Below are 22,006 nucleotides of genomic sequence, written 5' to 3' on the forward strand. Positions count from 1 at the left end.
AAAATAACAGAGCTTTAGGAGAGCATTATGCACATGCTTTTAGTTTTGTCAGGGGATGTCTGGTGAGGAAGTTCTGGGCCGCCAAAGTTGGGGGGTCGGTCGTCGGGGGTTTGCCTGGGGGTTTTGGGCGCCCATCCTAGCGGATTTCGGGAAGCGCCCCACAAGCAGAACTAGAGGCCAAACGCAGAACTACGAGGCTCATATGTGCACGTTATGCCGTTATAAGCACAAACAGAGTGTGGGAAGGCTCAGTCGCGCGTCCGGGCGTGGACATGTCGGAACATGTCTCCACATTCGACACATCGCGCACTGACGTGGCTGGGCTCTCTAGCGCTGGTGCGCAGAAACTCACGTCTAAGAAGGCTGCCGATGCACATTGTCCAATTGTCACACGGCAGAGATTTGAGCGCGGCGCGGGCTGGGTCGAGGGGATTTCAACGGATAGGATCCCGCGTGTGACCGAAGTCTCAGAACAGGACCGCTGATGGCACAGCGTGATAGTGCTCGTCAAGAGGAGTCGATTGGCACCACTTTGGTATTACATGGAGGGTTTTTAACCCCTAAACAACAAGTCTTTGTCCGTGGGGGGGGGGTCGGTTGTCCCCTCAAGGGGGGGCCCGGGGGATTTCAGGGCATGGGGTCTGGCCCTTTGCTTCCTAAACCCGCCCCCCCCCCCTCCACGCCCCCCCCCCATGGCCCCGCCTCCCCATTCTGTAATTTTAGTATCCCAACCGATGAGGGCCCGCACCATAGGCCTGTACTGAGCCACCACGCCGCACGCCAGACTCCAGGCTTTGCAGGGCTCCTATCTTAGTTTCCGACAAGAATCGGCCATTCTGGCCGTTTCCTAGACATTCCTTACGGGGGCTAGCTCAGAGCTAATGTCTGGGACGAGACTTTGTTCGGGTTTGGGGCGGGTTTTGTCCGAATTCCTATGGAGAAAACGCCATGTGCCCAGCCAAAAGACGGCGGCCATCCGGTCGTTTTTGTCTGGTCTAGACATCACCCCCCCAAAAAAGATACGACCCCGGCTTTGGTCCATGACTAGACTGCTGCCGCTGCCGCCTGCGCCCATAGCGCACTTCCACATACCATTTACCCAGTAACGTCGGGTCCCCCGCAAACTTTGCTTCAGACTGCCCCAAGCGACCATGCGGCTATCCTCCACCTCCCTAGGCCAGCTTTCCCGCACCCTGGCCTCCTTCAAGCGCTTTGTGTAGTTGAGCTCCTCGCATGCGTGGAGTGGGGAGTGTGACACTGTGACGTGGCACTGGGGACCTGGGCTCACTCCCCTTGCAGGGCTTCAGCGCACGGAGCGCGCTGCCCTCCCTGTGCGCGTGCTCGCACCCCAACCTACCACCAGACGTCAACCGCACACACATACACACACACACACATATACACACACACACATATACACACACACATACACACACACACACACACACACACACACACACACACACACACACACACACACACACACACACACACACACACACACACACACACACACACACACACACACATATACACACACACACACACACACACACACACACACAGCCAGCAACTCGTCGGTACAGTAACTCCGGTGTTCGACCGGCCGCGCGCTCTTGCCCTGCCGTTGCAAATTGTTTGCCGTCTGCTGGGTTCTGGGAATCAGCTGCACCCTACGGGACTTTACCAACCTGCCTTCCACTGTCCCATCGTACACACAGCCTGTGACAACAGCCTTCACCTGAGCCACACGCACGCCGGGCTGCTTGGCTCCTTGGCTGCTCCCATCCCATCCCAGCCTCTGGGGCGGCGTGACCTGGTCCATGTGAGGGGGGTGGACGACGAGTCGCCACTCGCCAGGCGCTAGGGAAATGTTCTTGTGTATGGTTACACAGTGGTGAGCACGACGTGCATTCCTGTCCCTGTAGAAACCGAGGCCCCGGCCCAGGGGCCCTTGTGAAGCCGATAACCCCGACATGTACCTTCCTCCTCTCGGGTCCAGAACAGGGTGATTGCGTTCCACATCACTGGCTCGTGAATTACGTCAGCAGGTCCCTCTTGCAACCAGTGCAATCTTCCTGCCCAATCATGCCATGCTCCCGCAGACTCATTTTCGCACGCACAGCCGTGCCAACCGCCGTCACTACCAAGGTCACTACTGCCAATCCACGAAGCCTCCAACGGCCACAAACTTTGCGACCGCGCCGCTGCATACTCCTGCCACACTACATGAACCTGCCTTACGGGTGCACTGCTGTGCTGTCTGACCTCCTGCAGCCGCCCTCCATGTGAGCCATGCTATACTGTCGGGCTGGGCTTGAATGACCAGAGGCATTGGTTTCAGAAACAAATTGCGCACGCCCGCAAGCCTAACCCACCTCTCTGCCCCAACCCAGCACCACACACACCACAGGCCCGCGTCAAGCCTCCTCCTTCCTGCCCCCTTCCCCACATTTCCCACAATACGGTAGCTGGGCCCTGACTGGCATTGGTTATGGCATTTGACCAACCGCCATCCGCCTCTGCCTCTATGTCTACCGCCGCGCCAGCATTGCCCCAATGCTCATCGCCGCCCCGCTGCTGTTGCCACTGCTGCTGCCATTGGTGCCGCCTCCGGCTGCTGCTGCAGCTGCTGCTGCGGCTGCTTGCTGCTGCTGCTGCGGTGTTGGCTGCACGCCTGTGAGGTAGGGGTCGGTGGCAGCCGCCTCCACGTCCGGGCGTTGGTCCTGTGGGCGTGTGCGTGTATTTGGATGGGGCAAGCTTTGCGTGTGTGTAGAGGATGTGCGCATTGGGTCTGGAAGGCAGTGCGTCTTTGGCTCCACCGCATCTCATCAAGGTCATCCAGGCATCAGGTGAAAGCCTCCAGAACGCAAGACGGAGCTATGGCCATCCGCCTCACAGCCCACCCCTTTCCCATGGGCATCCGCTGAAGACAGGCCCCAGGGCCCCCCGGCCCCTAGGCCCCAGGCCCCCTCCTCAGCGCTTTGTGGCTGCTTCTGGGTCTTGGTTTAGTTGAGATTGAAATAAAGTCCTTCCACCTCACCCCCCCGCCCTCACCTGGTGCCAGGCGAGGCAGCGGCGAATAAAGTCCTTCGCCTCCGCACTCACCTGTGTGTGGTGTTACGTGTGTCTATATATTAGCATAAGGGTAATAAAGGAAACAGAAGGAGTGTACGTGTGCGCATGCATGAGCGCGTTGAAGGGCACCACCACCCCACCACCACCGCACCTCCAGCGCACCCCCACCCCCACCCCCACCCCCACCCCCACCCCCACCCCCACTACCGCCCCCCGACCCCCAGCCCCACCACCACTCCACCACCACCACCACCACCACCATCGACCCCCGACCGCCCCCCAACACCCACCGCCGGCCTGGCTGGGAAGTCCGGCTGCCGCTGCTGCGCCATGACGCGCTCCCGCAGCATCTGCTCCTGAGACATGGACTCGCCGTAGGGCTTGCGGCCTGGGGGAGAAGGAAGGGGTTGAGAAGGAAGGGGTTGAGAAGGAAAGGGGTTGAGAAGGAGGGGGGGGGAGCGGGGGGGGGGGGGATGAAGGGGGCGAGGCAACGGTATGGTGTTACCGGTGAATGGAATGGGCGATTTGAAGGAGAGGCATGCGGAGGATGAGATGCGGCTACCGAAAATGTGCCGAACTGCCGATTCCCCAACATCCCCAACCTCTGGGTATCTCCATCGCCCTACCCCTACCCCCCGTTACCCCTTCCCGGCCCCACTGGGACCTATTTTGTTGGGCTCGGGCACAACCCCCCCCCCCCTAACAAATGATGGGACTTAATGATTGGGCTCGGCGGCAACATAAACCTCCTTCCTCCTGACCACCCCCCGCACTCTCACCGTACAATAGGCTGAAGAAGATGACGCCCGCCGACCACACGTCCAACTGCGTGTGCGTGCGTGTGGCGAGTGGGCGGTTGTGTGGCCGCAAGAAACAGACACATGGAGGGGACAGGCAGTGGGGCTTGGGCGCTGCGTGGTGTGACAGCAGTCCCCGCACATGCCGGTGGGTGCAGTCCCCCGCCCCAGTCCCGCGTCCCAAACATGCAGCCGACCCCGCTGGGTAGCCAACTCACCCGCCGCCCCCAGCGCCCCTCCCCTCCCCTTCCCTCTCCCCGTCCCCCCCAACTCCCCCAGGTCTTGGTTTACACCACATTGCAACACATTATCCCCCCACCACACACACACACACACACACACACACGCCCACCCAACCACACCACCCCACCCACCCCACCCCGCCCGCATCCCACCTTGTTGCTGATGCGCGGCGGCGCGGGCCCGCCCGTCTCAAAGGCCTCGGGCGGCAGGTACCAATAGGTGCCGGCGCCCTGCGAGGTCAGCTCGATGCCGGCCTGCGTGCAGCCCTCGCCCACCGTCTGGAGGAGGGGGGGAGGGGGGGGCAGGCGGGGGGGGGAGGCGGGGGGAGTTGTAAATACCAGCCGGAACGAAGTCAAGCCAGGTTAAAAGAGTGGAGCACGGGGGAGGGAAGTGAGTGGTGGGTTGGTGGTCACCTCCAATCCCAATGGCGAACCCAACATGGTGACGCCCCAGCGCCTCACAGTCCTCCCACCCACCCAACCCCCCACACCCACCCACCCACCCACCCACACACCCACCCACACGTCCACCCTGCTCCCCTACCTTGCTGAGCCCGAAGTCGGTGATCTTGGCCTGCCCCAGGCCGTCGAACAGGATGTTGGCGGGCTTGAGGTCGTAGTGGATGACGCGGCGGGAGGCCAGGTACCTGCGGGCAGGGGGGGGAGGTGAGGGGGGGGGGGAGGGGGGAGGTGAGGGGGAGGGGGGGTCACATTCATGATTAAGGAAGTGGTAGACGGTAGACCATCTTGCGGAACATCATCGGGGGGTAGGGAGGGGGAGAGGGGGTTGGGGGGAGGTGAGTTGGGGCGAGAGGGCGTGGGGAGAGGGTGGGGTTGGGGGGACAGGGTGGGGTTGGGGGGACAGGGTGGGGCGTGTGTACGTGTGTGTGGAGGTGTGGGAGAGTACGTGTCGCTACGGTCACAACTGGGTGGAGTGGCCGTACTCAGGGCGGAGTGTTAGGCAAGAGAGGTCCGTGCCTGACTTCGAAGAGACAAGGAGGGCGGGGGCAAGCCCGAAAGAACTGAGACCTGGAACTAGGGGCCCAGGCTCTCGCCGCCTCGACACGCCCCGGCGTGCCAAACCCAGCGTCTCCCCTCCCCCTTCAGCCCCGCTTCCCCCGCTCCCCCACCGCACCCCCCCCTCGCTCCCACCTGAGGCCGCTGAATATCTGCGCCATGAGGCACCGCGCCTCGCGCTCCGGCAGCGTCTGTGTGTGCGTGGCGTGTGTGAGAGGGGCGGGGGCCGGGACGGGGACGGGGACGGGGACGGGGCCGGGGCCGGGGCCGCGGGTGGAGAGGAGTTGTTTTGAGGGTGAGAGGGCGGAGGCAGTCCCACAGCCAGATCCACAACAAGGCTGGGAACCCCCGCAGACCCCCGGGCATGCGTGGGCAAGGAACCCTCTGGCCCCAAATGCTCGAGGCGCGTGGGTGCTTGCGGGACCACTTCGCCCGATCCTCCCTCCCCCATCGCACGTTGACGGTTTGGTTCCAGGCCCACCTACTCTACTCGCTTCCCCAGTTGCCCCCCCCCCCCCCCACCTTCTGCCCCCCACCTTCTGCCCCCCGCTTTCAGCTCCCCACCACCTGCCCCCCACCACCTGCCCCCCGCCTTCTGCCCCCCACCACCTGCCCCCCAACCACCTGCCCCACCACCACCACCACCTGCCCCCCACCTTGTGCTCGCGCATCAGTGCGTCCAGGTCGCCGCCCTCGCAGCACTCCAGCACGGTGGCAAAGGTGTCGGCGTCGATCTCCAACACGTCCAGCAACGCCACCACGGCCGGGTGCCGCAGGCTGCGCGGGGTGGGCGTAGACGTGGGGTGGGGTGGTGGAGGGGGGGTTGCATTCATGAGGAAAAGGGGGAGGGTGGAGAGGAGAGGAGAGGAGAGGAGGGGGGAAGGGGGGAGGAGGGGGACAGGAGGGGGTGGGGGCAGAAAAGGGGGGGGGGTCGAGATACGCCAGACATACGCCGCCGTCCTGACCATGACCCGCTATCGCACCCTACATCCAAACCCCACCCCACCGAACACGCCAAATCCACTTTCCATCAGTGGGTCCTGGTTTCTTTGGGACAGGAGTGAACTAACGTCCCTGCCTGTGCTCCACTCGTTTGGTTAAGTTTGGGCTGGTATTTACAGCCCCTGCCCCTCACTCCGTTCTCCACATGAACGGCTATCCCCCCACCCTCCCCCGCAGACCAACACACGCACACACCACCACCCACACTCCTCCCCACCCGCTCCGCCCCCACCTCCTCCCCCCGCCCCCACCTGCGGTGTATGTCGTACTCCCGGATGGCGTGCCGCACGTAGCTCTCCTTCTTGACGGCACTCCAGCCGGGTGTGAGCGCGTGGATCTTGACACACACGTGCCGCGCCTCGGCCAGGTCGTACGCCTGCGTGCACGTGCGTGCGTGCGTATGTGTGAGTGCGCATGTGTGTGTGCGCATGTGTGTGTGTGTGTGTGTGTGTGCGTGTGCGTGTGTGTGTTCCTCGCCCCCGCCCCCAGGCCCCCGCCCTCGCCCCGGGCCCCGGGCCCCCGCCCCCCTCAGGTCGTCACAATGACTCTGGTCCCTAATCTCCCCCCCCACCACGTCCCCCTCCCCCCCCCCCCCACACAGGCTCACCTTGAACACCTCACTGAAGCCGCCCTTGCCCAACAGGTTCATCAACACGTAGCTGCATGGGGGCGGGGCGGGGAGGAGGGGGGGTGGGTGGGTGGGGGGGGTCATCGGGGGGCGTGAGTGAGGGGAAGGGGGTGTTTTGGGTTCGTGTGACAGGCCTCCAAGCGCATCGCCACACAAGCACACACAAGCCCCCTCCCTCTCTCCCTCCTACATTTGCAATTATGCTAACGCACACGCACACGCACACACACACACGCTCGGTCACTGGCGTAGGTATTTGTGGGTAACTGCGCGCGCGTGTGTGGCCCTCAGGTCAGTGAGGCGCAGTTCAGGACAAGCAAGGGTGTGGCATTGGAGTGTTCTGGTACTGTGACGGCTGCATGAGCTTCAACAGCCGTGGCGCAGTAATATGAACATGGTCCCGGTTCCATTTACTTGTTGTTCTACACACGCGCGCACACGCCACACGCCCCCTACCGCGGCCGGCCCTCTGGCCCCGGGCGGTCGGGCAGCACCGGCCAGCGCCCGAAGCGGCTGGCATCCTCCTCCCGCGACAGCTTGAGGCAGCGGATCTGGAGGGGTGTGTGTGGGGGGTTACATTCATGATTAGTTAAGGAAGTGGTAGACGGTAGACCACTGGAGGGGTGTGTGTGTGGGGGGGGGGCGGGGGGCAGAGAGGGGTGTCCGGGTGGGGTGGGGGCGGAGAGGGAGGTCCGGGCCCCACGGCGCTGAGCCCATAGCCGACGAGGGGGCCACAGCCGCCACCGCTAGCGAGCGCACCCCTTCCCCCATCCCATAAGGATAATCGCTTGCAACGACGCCTCTACCTGTGCTCGCTCGGTTGAGCTTGGTTTGGTTTAGTTTGGTCTGGAATCTACAACCCCTCCCCACCCACTCCCCCACCACACACACACCCCACCACACACACCCCACCACACAACCCCACCCCCCAACACCCCAACCCCACCCCCCACCCTCACCTGCTTGAGCTTGTCCCGCTCCAGGCGCTCGGCCTCCTCCCTCAGCGCCTCCTCCTCGCGCTTCAGCAGGGCCAGCCGGGTCTGTGAGGGAGGAGGGGTGTGTGGGGGGCGAGGGAGTGCGTGTGTTTGGGGTGGGGGGCGGTTGAGCGATGGCGATGGAGGGTTCGGCGGGGGCGGGGGCAAGAGGGGGGCGGGGTAACTCATTCCAGAACCAAAAGCAAGCCAACCGAGTGAGCCCCAACCCGCCAGCCCTGCCTTGGGGTGTCGGGCATTTGGAGGGGGGAAGCGAGGCCGGGCCACAGGAACACGCATGCACGGTCCATTGACCCCTTCCCCGTGTGCCGTTACACAAACACTCTTGACCACCTACCCACGTCCCTACCCATCACAACTACCCACCCCTGCCCACCTTGAAAACCTCATCTGCCGCCACAAACTCGTGACCGATCAGGTAGCCAGCATTGGTGTTTGTGCCGGTGCCCGCGCCGAGGGTGCGCGAGTTTGTGTGCTCGAAGCCGCCCAAGGAGTGGAGGTGCGAGTCCTCCGCCGCCCCGGCAGCGGCAGCGGCAGCAGTGGCGGCGGCGGCGGCGGCGGAGCGGGCGCCGGAGGGCGGCGGCGCGAGCCGCTTGCGCAGCGCCTGCGTGTGGGGGTTACATGCATTAAGTTTACGAAGTGAAGTGGGGGCGGGGACGGGGGTTAAGATGGGGTGTCGCGGCACGTGCTGCAACGTGTGTGCAAGAGGTGGCGGTTCATTCCATTGGGGCTGGCTGGGACAGAGCGTGCCGTACCTTACACACCCGTACGGCCACGCTGCCACACAAACACACGCCCGCATGCACACCCAGGCCCCCACACCCACCCACACGCCCTTGCACTTTCCCGGCATACCGGTATGCACACGTGACATGTGCACAGGCTTCCTAACTCCGCACCTTCTGTGCCGCTGTGACCTCCTCCCTCGCCGCCGCCAGCGCCGCCCGCCGCGCCGCCAGCTGCTGAAAGGCCGTGCCGTCCTCCCACGTCTGGCGGGGAGGGGAGGGGGGGTGGCAATTGGACATGCGAACGGTTTGTATGAGGGGGGGTTACATTCATGATTAGTTAAGGAAGGGGCGGGGGGACGGGGGCTTGGGCGTAGTAGGCGGGGGCTCTGGGCATGACTAGTGAGCGGCGGCAATGATTAGCGCGGTGGTGGTGCTAGTAGGGGGCGCGCGAAGCGCGACGCGGGTCAAGTATGAGTCCCCTTCCCCTCGACCTATACCCCATTCCCGCCCCTCTTCCATCCCAGGCCACGCTCTCTTCCTCGCCCTTTCGCGTTGGGTTCGTTTTACTTGGTGCTTAGATCTACACCGCCCCCCTCCCCATCCTCCCTCCACACCCCACCCCTGACACACACACACTCCCCCTCCCTCCACGCTCTCCCTCCCTCCCTCCCCCTCCAATCCCCTGCCTCACCTCCGCCAGCTGCATGGGCCCGGTGCGCACCAGGCTCAGCGTGCCCAGGCGCGCGGCGTTGGCGCTGAGGGCGGCGCGGCAGCCCTCGCGCTCCAGGCGGGCAGAGGACTGGGGGTCGGGGGAGGAGGGGGGGGGGGTTGGAGGGGGTTGGAGGGGGTGGGTTGGAGGGGGGAGGAGTGAGGGGTTGGGAGGGGTGAGGTGGGACGTTGTTCACTATCCGCCATCCCCATAAAGGAGCCAGGGCGGGGCGTGGTGGTGGGGCTATGTTTTGGCGTGGCGCCGGAGGGGAGACCCACTCGTGCGCCTCCGCTCATCTCGGGTTCGCAGGCACTGCGCCCCCCTTCCATCCACCGTGGGAGTGGAGACAGGAAGAGAGCAGAGAAAGCACCCCACCCCATCACCAACTCCACCCCTGACTCCCTCTCCCCCTCCCCACGCTCCCCACCCACCCAACCAATCCACACCCACACCCCACCCGCACCCCCACCCCACCTCCCGACCTCCCTCCCCCACCCTACCTCCCAACCTCCCACCCCTCCCCTCCCCTCCGCCCCTGCCCGCACCTGCACCAGCCGCGCCAGCTCTGCCCGGTAGCGCGCCTCCCGCTCCGCCGCCACCCGCGCCGCCTCCGCCGCCTCCGCAGCCCAGCGCGAGCTATCAGCGGAGGAGGAGGCCTGCATGACGGCGTGGGGGAGTGCGGGGAGCGTGCATAATGTAAAGTTTGTAGATGTTTGTAGTTAACCACAGCGAAAGCCCGCGCCGCTAATGCAAAGTAAACATGTTTGAATACATTTGTAGTTAAGCACAGCGAACACGTCATGCCGTGCACAGATACTTTAAGCACGGAAAGGGAACTGACACGGCAACATGCACATTCGGGTTCAAATCTAGATTTCGCGCTGTTTCGCCGCCAGCCCGCCACTCTACCCCCCACCTGCAGCGCCTCCAGGGTTGAGCGCGCCGCCGCCTCCGCCGCCGCGGACTGGGCGGCTGCCGCCTCGGCGGCCCTGCAGCGGCAGCAGCAGGAGCGGCGGCAGGAGCCGGCGGCAAGAGTCCGTCAGTCAGTGTGTGTATGCACAGGGGTGGAGGAGTATCCCATACCCAACGCAACCCCAGCCGGCAGTGTCAACCGCCACCCCGCCAACACCCCTTACAAAGGCGTTTGATAGGCAGTTGTAAATCATTTCGTTGACAGGCGTATAGAAGTGTGTATGCCTAGCCGTACCTGCAGCGCTCCTGCAGAGCCGCCACCTCCGCACTGCGGGCCTGTCACACATCAGCAGGGGAGGGCGAAGGACGGGGAGTGACCGCGTGGGCTTGGGACTGCAGTCACTACATATGAACGGCTACCGGCCGCACCTCCCGTCGTTGGTGCATGCACCTCCGTGCTGCTTACCGTTTGTTTCTCATTGGCTGCTGGTGCAAACAGTCCCACCACGTGTTCCCCCCTCCACACACACCCACACACACACCTCCTGCTCCCGCCTCAGCCGCTCGATCTCCGCCCCCGCCGCCGCCTGCTGCGCCGCCAGAGCCGACTGCACCTGCATCACCTGAGCCTGCGGCGGATGTGGGGAGTGGTAGGAGGGGGTGGATGGGGGGGGGGGGGGTAAGGCAGCACGGGTGGTAGCATTTGGGTGCACTGGATGGAGTATGGGGCGGAAGGGGAGGTGTGGTGAACGGCACGGCCTGCCCCGGAGGCGGGCGTGGGGGTTTTGTTGGATGGCGCCGTGTGCGCATCAGAAGGTCGCACAGAACAAAATACAACGCACAGAACCACGGCATACGGTAATACGCAAAGCGTTCACATTGTGTGCTTCATTGTTGTTGTTTCTCGACACACGCTCTTTCCCAACGAACACTCCATTACTCCCAGAAGTCCGCCCCCACCTGCAGCTGCGACACCTGCTGCTGCAGCGCCGCCGCCGCCACCGCCGAGGACTCCTCGCCCGGCCCGGACTGCGCCGCCGCCGCCGCCCGTGCTGAGGCCCCCTGGTGCTGCTGCTGCTGCTGGTGCTGGTGCAGCGGCGGCGGCAGACCATCCCGGGAGCTCTGGTCCGGAAACAGGTTCGCCACCGCTCCCGCAAGACCCACCCCGCCAGACCCCGCCGCCCCAACACCACCGCCTGCACCACCACCACCGGCACCGGCACCACCACCTCCTCCTGCAGCGCCCACCACTGCCGGGAAGTAGCTCAGGATGCTCCGCGCGCCCTTCTGCGCCGAGGCGGAGGCGGGGGCGCCGCCGCCGCCGCCGCGGCCGCTGTTGGCGCGGCCGCCCACACTGGAGGTCCGGCCGGCCCCGGCGGCGGCGGCGCCGTCGTCGAAGAGGAGGTGGCGGGTGGCCACGCCGCGCGGTGTGGAGTGCGGCTGCGGCAGCGGCTGTAGCGGCTGTTGTTGCTGCTGTTGTTGTTGCTGCTGCTGCAGGCCCAGTTGTGGCGGGTCGTGTGGGGGTGTGCCCGAGCCGCCGCCCCCTGCAGGCTGCTGCCCCGTGGCGCCGGCGGCGGTGGCGGCGGCGGTGGCGGCGGCGGCGACGGTGGCGGCGGTCCCCAGCACGAGCGCCGATAGCGGCGGCGTCTTACCCGCGGCGGCGGTGGCGGGAGTTGGGGCCGCCGCCGCCGCCGCAACAGCAGCGGCAGCAGCCGCAGTAGCAGTCGCAGCAGCATTGGCGTTGGGCGCGGCGGCGGCGGCGCCTGTGGGCGCGTTCTTGGGGTCATGCCGGGGCTCCTGCTGCTTGCGCTTGCGGGAGCGGCCGCCGGTGCCGCGACCGCCGGTTGCCGCTGCTGCTGCTGCACCCCCCGGAGCCGCGGCGGCGGCTGCGGGCGTGGCGGTGGTGGCTGTGACGGCGGCGGCGGCGGCGGCGGCGCGGGCGGCGGCCACCGACGCGTCCGTTGAGGTCAGCAGCACTCCCGACGCCTGCGTGTGTGCATGTGTGTGTGTGTGCGTGTTTGTGTTAGGGAAGCGAAACGTGCGTGTATTGAAAAGGCAGAGTTCGTGGGGAAAATGGAAAGGAAAGGAGTTGCTGCACCAGCGAAGCGTGGCAGGATGTAAGTAGGCCACACCCCGTGGCCACACGCTGACACCACCCATTCAAGCCTCAAAGCTACCGGTGCTGTGGCCCCAGCCCCAATCGCCCGCGGCCACCGAAGACAGGCATTCGGAACACACCCACCTGTCGCTCCAATGCCGGCGGCGTGATGTCCCCGAGGGGCATGCGGCCCGACCCCGCGGCCGCCGCAGCAGCGGCGGAGGCGGCCGAGGCAGAGGCGGCCGCTACCGCGGCGGTGGCAGCAGCAGCAGCAGCCGCAGCGACGGAGGCGCCGGCGTCAGGCGGGGAGCTGGCCGCAGCTGCACCAGCACCCGTGCGGCGGCGCTTCGCGTCAGGGTGCGCACCAGGCCCAGCCGGGCCCGAGGCAGCTGCTGCGGCACCGAGAGCTGGGAGCTGCGCACCGACCGCTAGCGATGCCAAGGGCTGCCGCTGAGAAATCCCGCCGTAGCCTGTCGCTACGCCCGAGTCTGACGCCCTTTGCGTGGCACGAGCTCCAGCCGCGGCATCTGGCGCAGCGTGGGACAAGGTCGGCGCGGTTGCGAGCGAGCCTGGGCCCATGGATGGCCATGCCGCTGCGGCCATGGAAGCATCGTGGCCCGTCATCCGCCTCTCCAGCGCGAGAATCTTTGCATCGTTACTGCTGATGCTGGCTAGAAGCGGGCTGACCCCCGAAGCCTCGGATGCGCCAGGAGCCTGCATTTGAGCTAGCTGGCCCCTGTGCTTCCTTCCAGCCTTCCCGCAATGGACTTATGAGAGTATGCAGTATAAATCTAGAATCAAGTAAAAAAAGTTCAAGCCTGACCCTAGTAGGATACTTCCCGCCCTGCGTTGAGACGAGACAGCGCGACAGACGACACCCCACGCAAGCAGCGCTCGTGGCGGTGTAAAATCTACGCTTGTTCCTATCTAAACTTTGACGGTGATTAAAGTGCCAACTCCAGCTATTTAATGGGTATGCGACAGCTTGGCGTGCATCGCTACTCAACGGCGATGTGTGGACATCTGCAAGCACGCATCTAGGACTCGTGTGAAGGTGTTACATGCCTGGCCGCGAGTCAGGGGCACAATTCGAGTTTGGGACACGGCAAGCATGCTGCGGGCACTCCATGCCACGTACCCCACGCCTCTCCCCAAACTGGGCGACGGGTAGACGCAACTCGACGCTATGCTTCACCACAGCGCACTCATGCAATGCATCGGCTTACAGACTGCGGTATACACTGCATGTAGCGCGTAACAGGTACAGCAGTGCTGCCAAGAGTGCTGCAGGCCATCGGCAGCAGGACACGCGTGCCATTACTTGCCACCCAACTTGGGTAGCCACAGGCAGGAGCCGTTCGGCTGGGCGCCCCAACACCATCTTTCACGAATGTATTGCGATGCTGCTCCGGCTTTGGTGCTCCAGCGCTACCCCCTGCCTGACGCGCGTGCAGAAGGGTGCAAATGGAAGTTCCCCCGCCCCCCCCCTGGCTCCACCCACCCCCCAAACAAACACGCGCACGTACACGCAAGCATGCATCAGTTGTGGGCATATAGGGCAAAGGGCTAGCGTTGCAGACAGAACAGCGCTGCAGACTCGAAACGTCGGCGCTGGCAAGGTCTCGCGGGAGGGGAACCGGCGATGCCACGAAACGCCCACGCAGAGTGGACGCGACGTCCAGGGCCCCGTCGACCTAGGGGAAATCAGCAAGTTTGCGTAAGTAAATCCACAGAGATCGCAAGCGGCGACGTTTGAGCGCAGTCGGAGCGTCGCGCAGACGCAGAATCGCGGAGCCAGGACAAATCAGCCGCTTGGACTGCGCTTGACGATTAGTGGGTCGACGCGTACCTACGCCAAATGCTTTGAGAGCCAGTAAATGCAACTGGGAGCGTATGCATAAGAGCGTGGGAGTCTGCGAGCTGCTTTATTGCGGGGCCCAACACGTTTTCTGCGCGCGCAGGGGATTCCCGCCCGCAAATTATCTAAAGAATGAACATTGGATTGAGCGCGAGCTTTAAAGGGAGCGTTCCAGGGCCCATTGCGGGGTCGGCATGGGGAGCTTATCTTCGCTTGCAGACTTTGTTCGAGCGCTCTTTCCACACACCACCACCTAGGACAGCAGCCCTGCAGACCTACCAATAGGAAAAATGGCCTCTCTGCTCGCTCGTCCTCAGCAGGCGGTCGTCCGCGCTGCCAAGCCGGCCGCGGCGCGCCCCCTGCGCCTGGTGGTCCGCGCTTCGGCTCAGAAGCCCCAGCAGCAGCTGGCCCAGCTGGCCAAGCCCGCTCTGTCGGCCATTGTTGCCAACGCCCTGATGGCTATGCCTGCTGCCGCCGAGGCCGGCAAGATTTTCGACTTCAACCTGACCCTGCCCGTCATGGCCGGCGAGTTCCTGCTGCTGATGGTGTTCCTGGAGAAGACCTGGTTCACCCCCGTCGGCAAGGTGCTGGATGAGCGCGATAACCTCATCCGCTCCAAGCTGGGCTCCGTGAAGGACAACACCGGCGACGTTGACAAGCTGGTGCTGGAGGCGGAGACCATCCTGAAGAGCGCGCGCAGCGACGTGAGCGCCATGATCAACACCAAGAAGGCTGCCAAGCAGTCGGAGCTGGACAAGACCTACAACGAGGCCAAGGCTAAGATTACCGCCGAGGTGGAGTCCTCGATCGCCGGTCTGGAGCAGGAGTCGGCCTCCATGCTGAAGTCGCTGGACGCCCAGGTTGACAAGATCAGCGCTGAGGTCCTGAAGCGCGTGCTGCCCGAGGGCGTGCGCGTGTAAGCTCCGCGCTTGCGCGTGGTTATCCTTGCACCTGGGGGTCAGTCGCGATTGCGCGTTTGTTCGCTCGGGCCTTGTGCTCGCCGCGGCGCACGCGCTCTCGCCCTGTATGCATAATTGCATGTATGCAGAAGGATTTCTTGGAGCGGACTGGAGCTTGGCGTTGGGCTAGCAGCGGCTGAGGCGATTGCTGGCGCGGGTTGGTGATGTGGGTGGAGCCCCGGCGCTACTGCCTATTGCGCGGTGGGGTCTCCGGGGTTTTGGAAAAGGTTGTGATATGAGCCAGCATAACAGCTGGGTGCACCGGCGGGGCAAATTTTGGCGCTTGCCCCCGCACAGCCGGGTTTTGCACGGGAGGACACGGGAGTGTGCACCTCGAGAGTGTGAGCGGTGACTAACTGGGTCTGCTCTGGAGTGTGGGGCTCTCTATAAGCAGAGAAGAACACGAATTCGTTCAGATAGATTTATTGGGCCATTTGGGTCCTCTGATTATTGCGGCGGCAGGAGGGGGTTGCGAAGGTGGACAGTGCGCACGCCTGGGCGCTCCCGGCTTTGCCAATGTAAACAAACACGGAGATTGAAATGGACACCGCATCTAATGACTCTTGTTTGGGGCGCTGGTGGGTCGGGGGTTTAAGTATGTTACTGAGTCCGGCAAGCGAAAGTGATTGCGGGTGTGCAGCGCGGGGCCTGGTACGTAGCGATTGTCAGGACGGAGTTCAGGGTGCAGCTGGGGCTGAGCAGCGGGCGCACTTGTTGTCAGCATTGTTTCAGCGGGGCCCCGAGATGTCATGTGGGGGCGTGGCAGCAGCGCTAGCGGGCGGGGACGGGGTGCCTGGCGGGTGGCACACCCTTCAGCGAAAAGTGGCAGCGTGCAGCTGTAGCTGCTGACGGCAGGGGGTTGCCACGCACGCAGTTCGACACCACCTCATCACAGTCATCAGCAGCGTCCGCACAAAGGGTTGAGGTTTGCTGGCGGAGACAGGCTCCCCCGGGCTTCTGAGGCGCATGCACCATTTCGCGTCACGCACTCGGCAGACACAGGGGATATGTGGAGTTGTGGACGTCGCAGTAGCGGGGGGTAGCACAGCCGCCGGGGTACACCCTGCAGTCGCAGCGCCGAAGTGAGCAGCTGTATCGGACGGGGGGGGGGGGGAAAGGGGCACGAATCGCTTCGCACGCGCTCATCGAAGTCAGCGCAGCTCGAAAACATACAAGGACTACGCGAACCGCGGGCATACGGCACAGGGTAGGCACGCTGTACGGGACCTGCTCGTGTTGCATGGAGGCCTGCACTGCCAGCAGGCAGCCCAGCAGGCACGCCGCGCGGGCGGGCGAAAAGGAGCGCGGATTGGGTGAGAGGGCGGGCACTGCAGCTGGGGGGGGGGGGGACGACAGGGCTGCACGTCATTAGCATTACTGCGAAGGGCGGGGCAGCTGGGCTAAGGGCGGGGCTGGGTGGAATTTTCAGGGGGGGCCGGGCACCGTGTGCAACTACGCATTACACACCCGGCATTTCAGCAGCCGGCAGTGAGCGGCGCACCGGCAGGCAGCAGCAGCACACATACGGTACACCTGCGGCCCTGCGGCATACCGGGTTCACCCCTCCCCCGTGCCCCTCCCCCGTGTCTGCCGGGCTTCATCCCGTTGTCACCGCCCCTCGCCCTCCCATCACCCGTGCGAGGGCACGCTTCCCTGCCCCCACATGCATGTGTGTAGCTCCCATTTCATCACAGGCGGTGGCCCCTCACCGTGCACCACTATCATCCGCACATCACGTCACGCCACAGCGCCCTTCCAGCGCGTTCACAAGCTCTCCCCCAACTTGCTGTGTAGACACGTGTGTATCGGCGCCCCTGTCCCGCAGCCCCCCAAGCCCCCGCACTCTGACTCCCACCATGCTGAAGGAGTCGCGCACGCACGCACACAAACATGCACACACACCTAACTCGTGCCTCTCCCCGCCGCACCCCCTCTCTCTTCCTCCCCAACCTTCCCGCCTCCCCCTCTCCCCTCTCTGCAGCCTGCACCCTCCCTCTGCCCCCTCTCGTCTACCTCCTCCTCCTCCTCCTCCTCCTCCTCCTCCTCCTCCTCCTCCTTCTCCTCCTCCTCCTCCTTCTCCTCCTCCTCCTCCTTCTCCTCCTCCTCCTCCTCCTCCTCCTCCTCCTCCTCCTCCTCCTCCTCCTCCTCCTCCTTCTCCATTAACTCCTTCACTCCTCCTTCTCCTCCCTCTCAGATGCGTGCTGGGATGTTCTCCGCCGCCAGGTGTGCCTTCACCTCGCTGATGCCCACCTCGCGCCGGTGGAAGATGCCCGCGGCCAGCGCGGCGGCGGCGCCCGTGGCCCGGAACACCTGCGTGTGCGTGTGTGTGTGTGTGTGTGTGTGTGTGTGTGTGTGTGTGTGTGTGTGTGTGTGTGTGTGTGTGTGTGTGTGTGTGTGTGTGTGTATGTGTGTTAAATAAACAAACAAACGAAGCCCGCCCAAGTGTGTGTGTGTGTGTGTGTGTGCATAGGGGAGGATGTGGGGTTTGGTTGGGGCTGGGGTTGGTTTCGGATGGGGTTGGGGTTGGGGAGAGTGGGACTGCGTCCGATGGATAGGCCCCCCGAATGAAACCTGAGAACGGACCGTAAGGGCAGACCTGATCCCCCCCGCCTGCAAGCCCCCGCGCACCCACACCCGCCCACCAACATCCGCCCTCCCGAATCCGCCCTCCCACACAGCCACCCACCCACACAACCACACCGCCGCCCCTACCTGCGAGAAGTGCTGGGGGCAGCCTGCGCCCGAGGAGGCGATGACGGGGATGGTCACGGCGCGGGACACGGCGTCCACCAGCTCCAGGTCGAAACCCTGTGTGTGTGCGTGTGTGTTTGTTACTTCATGACTAAGTAAAAATGAAGGCGTAGCCAGGTGCAGTGGGGTGGGGTGGGCGAGGTTGGGGGTTATAACTAGTAGCCCAAACTAAACCAAGCGAAACTAGCGGGGGAGGGGAAGGGGCGTGTGAGCGAGAGTGTGCGAGTTCGCACCGACGGCTAACCCCCAACACCCCGCCATCCCCATTCCCCCCGCAACCCCGGTCTGGCTTTGTGTTTACCTGGGATTGTCATCAGCACCCGATACCCCTCCCCCTCCAGACACCCCCCCCCCGGCCCCCCCACCTGCCCCACGCCGTCGTTGTCGATGCAGTTGAGCAGGATCTCGCCCGCCCCCAGCGCCTCCACCGCGCGAGCCAGCTCCACGGCGCCCAGGTCGCGGCCCTCGCGCCCGCCCTACGTATGTGTAAGTGTGTGTAAGTGTGTGTGTGTGTTTGTGTTTGTGTGTGTGTGTGTGTGTGTGTGTGTGTGTGTGTGTGCGCGGCGGCGGACTAAGGTGTATGCTAATCGATGGGTGCTGGGTGTGCTGGGGTTGCGTGCGTTGTGTAGAAGAGCACATGTGTTCCCCCCCTCCCCCCTCCCAGTCTCCCCCCCCCCTCACCTTGACGGTGCACTGCCACCAGCAGTACTGCTCGCCGGCGGGCCCGGGTCGCGAGGTCTGTACGGTGGCGTGCGGCACGGCGGCCGGGTCCGACACGTACACACGGCGCGGGTCGATGGAGATGACCACAGCCTGTGCGCGCCAGGTGTGAGGCAAACACCAGGGGAGGGGGGTCGCCGCTCTGCAGTTTGTGTGATGTGCTGGTGGTGGCGGTCGATGACAGGTTGGGGGGTTACATTCATGATTACAATAGTTAAGGAGGACCGCTTGAACTCCTGCCCCCACCCACCCACCTGCTTGCCGTACACGGCGCTGATCTGCTCAATGGCGGTGGAGCCGTCGGCCTGGGCACCGCGGGCGTAGTAGGCCTGAGGGGGAGGCAGGGGGGGAGGGAGGAGGGGAGCAGGGGGACCGGGTTTTGTGTGTGATGGGCGCGTCAGGGTGAGGGCACGACGGCTGAGGGTTTGTGTGTGTATGGGCAAGTGTATGGGGGGAGGAATTGAGAGTTTGTAAGGTCAGCAGCGATAACGACAAGATGTCGGAACGATGCCACTTGTCCCAACATACCGTAGCGACACGCCGAAGCGGCCGAGCCGCCTAGGCACTGCCCCCACACAACCTCTCCACACGGAAGTGTGTGTCGACCCCTTCCCGTGTGCGTTCACGTACGCTCTCCCCTCCTCCTGCTGCCGCATCCCCCGCCCACCCCCCTCCCTCACACGCGCCACCCACCCACCTGCGCCGCATCCACTGCGTCCGAGCCGATGGACACCTTGTCCGCGCCCGAGCTGTGCGCGAGTATGAATGAGTGAATGAAATACAAAAGTGAGACACAAGGGCAACCTTGGGTACTGTAAGCTTAAGCTTGCTGTAACTTCAAAGACAGGCTCGATCGTAGTTGCTGCTGCCCTGCACCTCCCGCACCGACATGGCTGCTGTTATTGCTGCTGCCCAGCACCTCCCACAACAAACACGAACCCCCTTGCCCCGGCCCCTTGCCCCGGCCCCTTTCAAGCCTCACCTTTCTCCCTCCTCCCACCCTCCATCTATCCCCTCTCCCCTCTCCCTACCTCACCGCCTACCTCAACCCCCCCCCGCCCCCCCCCTCTCACCGGAAGTACTCTGCCGCCACCTCCACGGCGGAGAAGGTGCGGCCGCTGCTGTCCGTGAGCGCCTTGATGCCGCCGCCCACCTGTGTGGGGGTGGGAGAGAGGGAGGGAGGGGGAGGGAGGCGGCGGAGCGCGTACAGCGAGAGAGCGTGCAGGTGAGTGTGGTGTGGAGAGGAAGGGAGACAGTGGGAGGGGCGGCGCCTGCGTCGGTGAACGCGGACCGGGACTGAATAAGTACCCGTGCAGACACCGTCTTCCATCCACCCGTACCTCTCCCTCTCCCTCCTCCTCCCCTTCCCCCCTAACGCCCCCCGCCCCCCTAACGCCCCCCTGCCCCCCCCCCCGCCGCCGTGTCGTACGAGCGCACCGTGAGCGGCACGAACACGCGCTCCGAGGCGCGGCGCAGCACCTCCAGCATGGGCGTGTCCTCCATCACACAGTCCCTGGGGGGGAGGGAGGGGGGAGGGAGGGAGGGGGGGGGGCACATGGGGCGTTGCAAGGATGTTTGGAAAAGCGGTACAGGATGCACTGAAGACAGGGCATATGGGGGGTGGTGTGTGTGTGTGTGTGCTGTGTGTGTGCGTGTGTGTGGTGGGGGCGTGTGTGTGGTAAGAGACAGTGGTAAAACATAAGAGAGGGTGTGTGTGTGTGTGTTGCTGGGTACGGTACTGGACGCCGATGTGGCCTATCCCTGCGCTGCCCAGCAGGGCGCGGGCGGCACCTGGCAGCACACACCACCCTCGCGACACCGCCCCTGCCTCCCACTCCCCCCTGACAAATGACAACCCCCAGGCCACACCACCTCCACGCTCTGGGTGGGGGTTGGCAGGGTTGGGTATGGGTTGGCTTGATTTGTTTTCTGGAATGAACTACCCCCCCTCCCCTCCCCCCCATCCTTCCCCTCCCCTCCCCCATCCTTCCCTCCCTCCCTTCCTGCCGCCCCCACCTGAAGCCGGTGATGTTGAGGAAGGCCACCTCGTCAGCGCCCTCCTCGAAGTAGCGCGCCGCCAGGTCCACGGGCTTGCCCAGGTTGCGGACCTAGGAGCAGGCGCAGGGGTGGGGTGGGGCGCGGGTGGTTGGCGGTAAGGTTGGCAGGAGGGGGGAGGCAGGTGGGGGAGGCAGGTGCGAAGGAGGCGGGGTGAGGGAGGGAGGGTGGCAGGTGGAGGTGGAGGTAGGTAGGTGGCGGCGGGTAGGAGGCCCCTCCCTTCACAGCCGGCCCCCCTCACAGCCCCCTCACAGCGCATCCTTCCTCAGCCCCGCCCCCTCTTAGCCCCCACCCCCCTCTAGGGCCCCCTCGGCGGCTTACCTCACGTGCGTCGCCCTTCTCACGCACATCGTACTGGTCGCCCTGTGTGCGTGGACATGCAGGGTTGGGCTTTGGGTTTGATTGGGTGTGACAGTGTGTTAGGGCAGCAAACGTACACACGTACACACATACACGCTCTCCCCACCCTACCACCGTGACCCCCTCCCCTTCTTCGTCTTGCACGGACGGTTAAACCCCCCGCCCTCTGCACACTGTTAACTCAAAACTTCAGCACTCGTCTTTCAATTCATTTCATGACTCGCCTTTCATGAACGGCTACCCCCCCCCCCCCCCCCCCGACAAACACACTCTCCCACACCTCCCCCTCTGACAAACACTCGCACCTTGGTAACCACCAGATCTCCGGCGTCATTGCTACGCACGTCCAGGCAGGCGATCACGCGCTTGGCCAGCCCGCGCGGCGAGTGGGCGGCGGCGGCAGCAGCAGCGGAGGAGGAGGAGGTGGCGGCGGCGGCGGCGGCGGCCTTGCGCGCGGCCACCGCGGCCTCGGGCTCAAGGAATCCTGTGTGTTTAAAGGAGGTGGCGTGTTGGGGACGATGCGGGGTGCGAAGTGGGGTTGCAAGGATGTTTGGGAAAGCTGTACAGGATGTCGCCATGAGTCGCCGGCGCTAGCACGGCCCCGCCGACGCCTGCGTACCCGCCATCGGACCGCTCCCACCCCCTGCACTCACGAGCGCCTTTCCACAAACCTCACTCCCCGCGAGCCCCTCGCTGTCCTCCCCCTCCCCCATCTGGCATGGGCGGCCATTCCCCTTTGGGCTGGTTCTGGGTACCGTACTGGTCCAGCTGGACTTGGAACGAACTCCCCCGAAATTTCATGTGGGATTGGAATGAACTACCCCCGCCGCCTCACCCTGCAGGATGTCCAGCCCGGTGGCGCCGCTCTTCTCCGGGTGGAACTGAACTGCCGACACCTGTGGGAAATGTGCACCATAACAAGTGTGCACGATAGGCGGGAAACGACAAGCGCAACCCCTGCCACGCACGTATGTATCCGTGTGCGCGTCCGATCGTGAAGTTGCAATACATGACCGCACATTGTGCCATTCCGCCAGTGCCACCGCCCCTCAGCCCGCCTCTTCCCTGCCCCCAAAGCACCTAGCACCTAGCCCCCCCCC

General features: G+C 64.5%; 3 protein-coding genes across 3 annotated transcripts in view; 1 reads left to right on the forward strand and 2 right to left on the reverse strand.

Moving 5' to 3' along the window:
- Positions 1–1,875: 1,875 nt before the first annotated feature.
- On the reverse strand, positions 1,876–13,143 carry CHLRE_11g481400v5 (uncharacterized protein). The gene is made up of 21 exons (XM_043067749.1): positions 12,348–13,143; positions 11,066–12,091; positions 10,648–10,734; positions 10,401–10,441; positions 10,110–10,182; positions 9,739–9,849; positions 9,176–9,283; positions 8,656–8,745; positions 8,133–8,360; positions 7,724–7,804; positions 7,221–7,315; positions 6,744–6,795; positions 6,388–6,512; positions 5,791–5,911; positions 5,270–5,325; positions 4,662–4,764; positions 4,271–4,396; positions 3,858–3,903; positions 3,369–3,466; positions 3,058–3,108; positions 1,876–2,726 (listed from the first exon to the last, which is right to left on the reverse strand). Exons 1-21 carry the CDS (start codon positions 12,921–12,923, stop codon positions 2,535–2,537), a joined length of 3,486 nt encoding a protein of 1,161 aa, XP_042919754.1. The 5' UTR covers positions 12,924–13,143; the 3' UTR covers positions 1,876–2,534.
- A 1,160-nt stretch (positions 13,144–14,303) lies between these two features.
- Positions 14,304–15,556, forward strand: CHLRE_11g481450v5 (uncharacterized protein). Its single transcript, XM_001697280.2, has one exon. The coding sequence runs from the start codon at positions 14,352–14,354 to the stop codon at positions 14,979–14,981; it is 630 nt and encodes a 209-aa protein (XP_001697332.1). The 5' UTR covers positions 14,304–14,351; the 3' UTR covers positions 14,982–15,556.
- Positions 15,557–16,467: 911 nt separating this feature from the next.
- CHLRE_11g481500v5 (uncharacterized protein) overlaps positions 16,468–22,006 on the reverse strand; it is a 6,616-nt gene continuing 1,077 nt past the window's right edge. The window contains exons 3-14 of the mRNA XM_043067750.1: positions 21,742–21,802; positions 21,212–21,390; positions 20,868–20,909; positions 20,508–20,599; positions 19,929–20,004; positions 19,565–19,644; positions 19,189–19,240; positions 18,746–18,820; positions 18,453–18,584; positions 18,137–18,247; positions 17,733–17,828; positions 16,468–17,330 (exon numbers count right to left, since the gene is read on the reverse strand). Of these exons, the coding sequence (XP_042919755.1) occupies positions 17,211–17,330; positions 17,733–17,828; positions 18,137–18,247; positions 18,453–18,584; positions 18,746–18,820; positions 19,189–19,240; positions 19,565–19,644; positions 19,929–20,004; positions 20,508–20,599; positions 20,868–20,909; positions 21,212–21,390; positions 21,742–21,802 (1,116 nt within the window). The 3' untranslated portion in view covers positions 16,468–17,210. The remainder of the gene's footprint in view (positions 17,331–17,732; positions 17,829–18,136; positions 18,248–18,452; positions 18,585–18,745; positions 18,821–19,188; positions 19,241–19,564; positions 19,645–19,928; positions 20,005–20,507; positions 20,600–20,867; positions 20,910–21,211; positions 21,391–21,741; positions 21,803–22,006) is intronic.

Source organism: Chlamydomonas reinhardtii, chromosome 11 (assembly GCF_000002595.2).
Source record: "Chlamydomonas reinhardtii strain CC-503 cw92 mt+ chromosome 11, whole genome shotgun sequence".
NCBI classification, from domain to species: Eukaryota; Viridiplantae; Chlorophyta; class Chlorophyceae; order Chlamydomonadales; family Chlamydomonadaceae; genus Chlamydomonas; species Chlamydomonas reinhardtii.

Bases quoted from the DNA above. Each gene is read 5' to 3' on its own strand.
- CHLRE_11g481450v5 (XM_001697280.2), top strand. From the start codon at position 14,352: ATGGCCTCTCTGCTCGCTCGTCCTCAGCAGGCGGTCGTCCGCGCTGCC.
- CHLRE_11g481400v5 (XM_043067749.1), bottom strand. From the start codon at position 12,923: ATGCAGGCTCCTGGCGCATCCGAGGCTTCGGGGGTCAGCCCGCTTCTA. The intron at 8,746-9,175 runs GTGAGGCAGGGG...CCTCCCCGCCAG, and splicing joins GGCCCATGCAGCTGGCGGAG to ACGTGGGAGGACGGCACGGC. The intron at 5,326-5,790 runs GTGGGGGGCAGG...ACGCACACACAG, and splicing joins CACTGATGCGCGAGCACAAG to ACGCTGCCGGAGCGCGAGGC.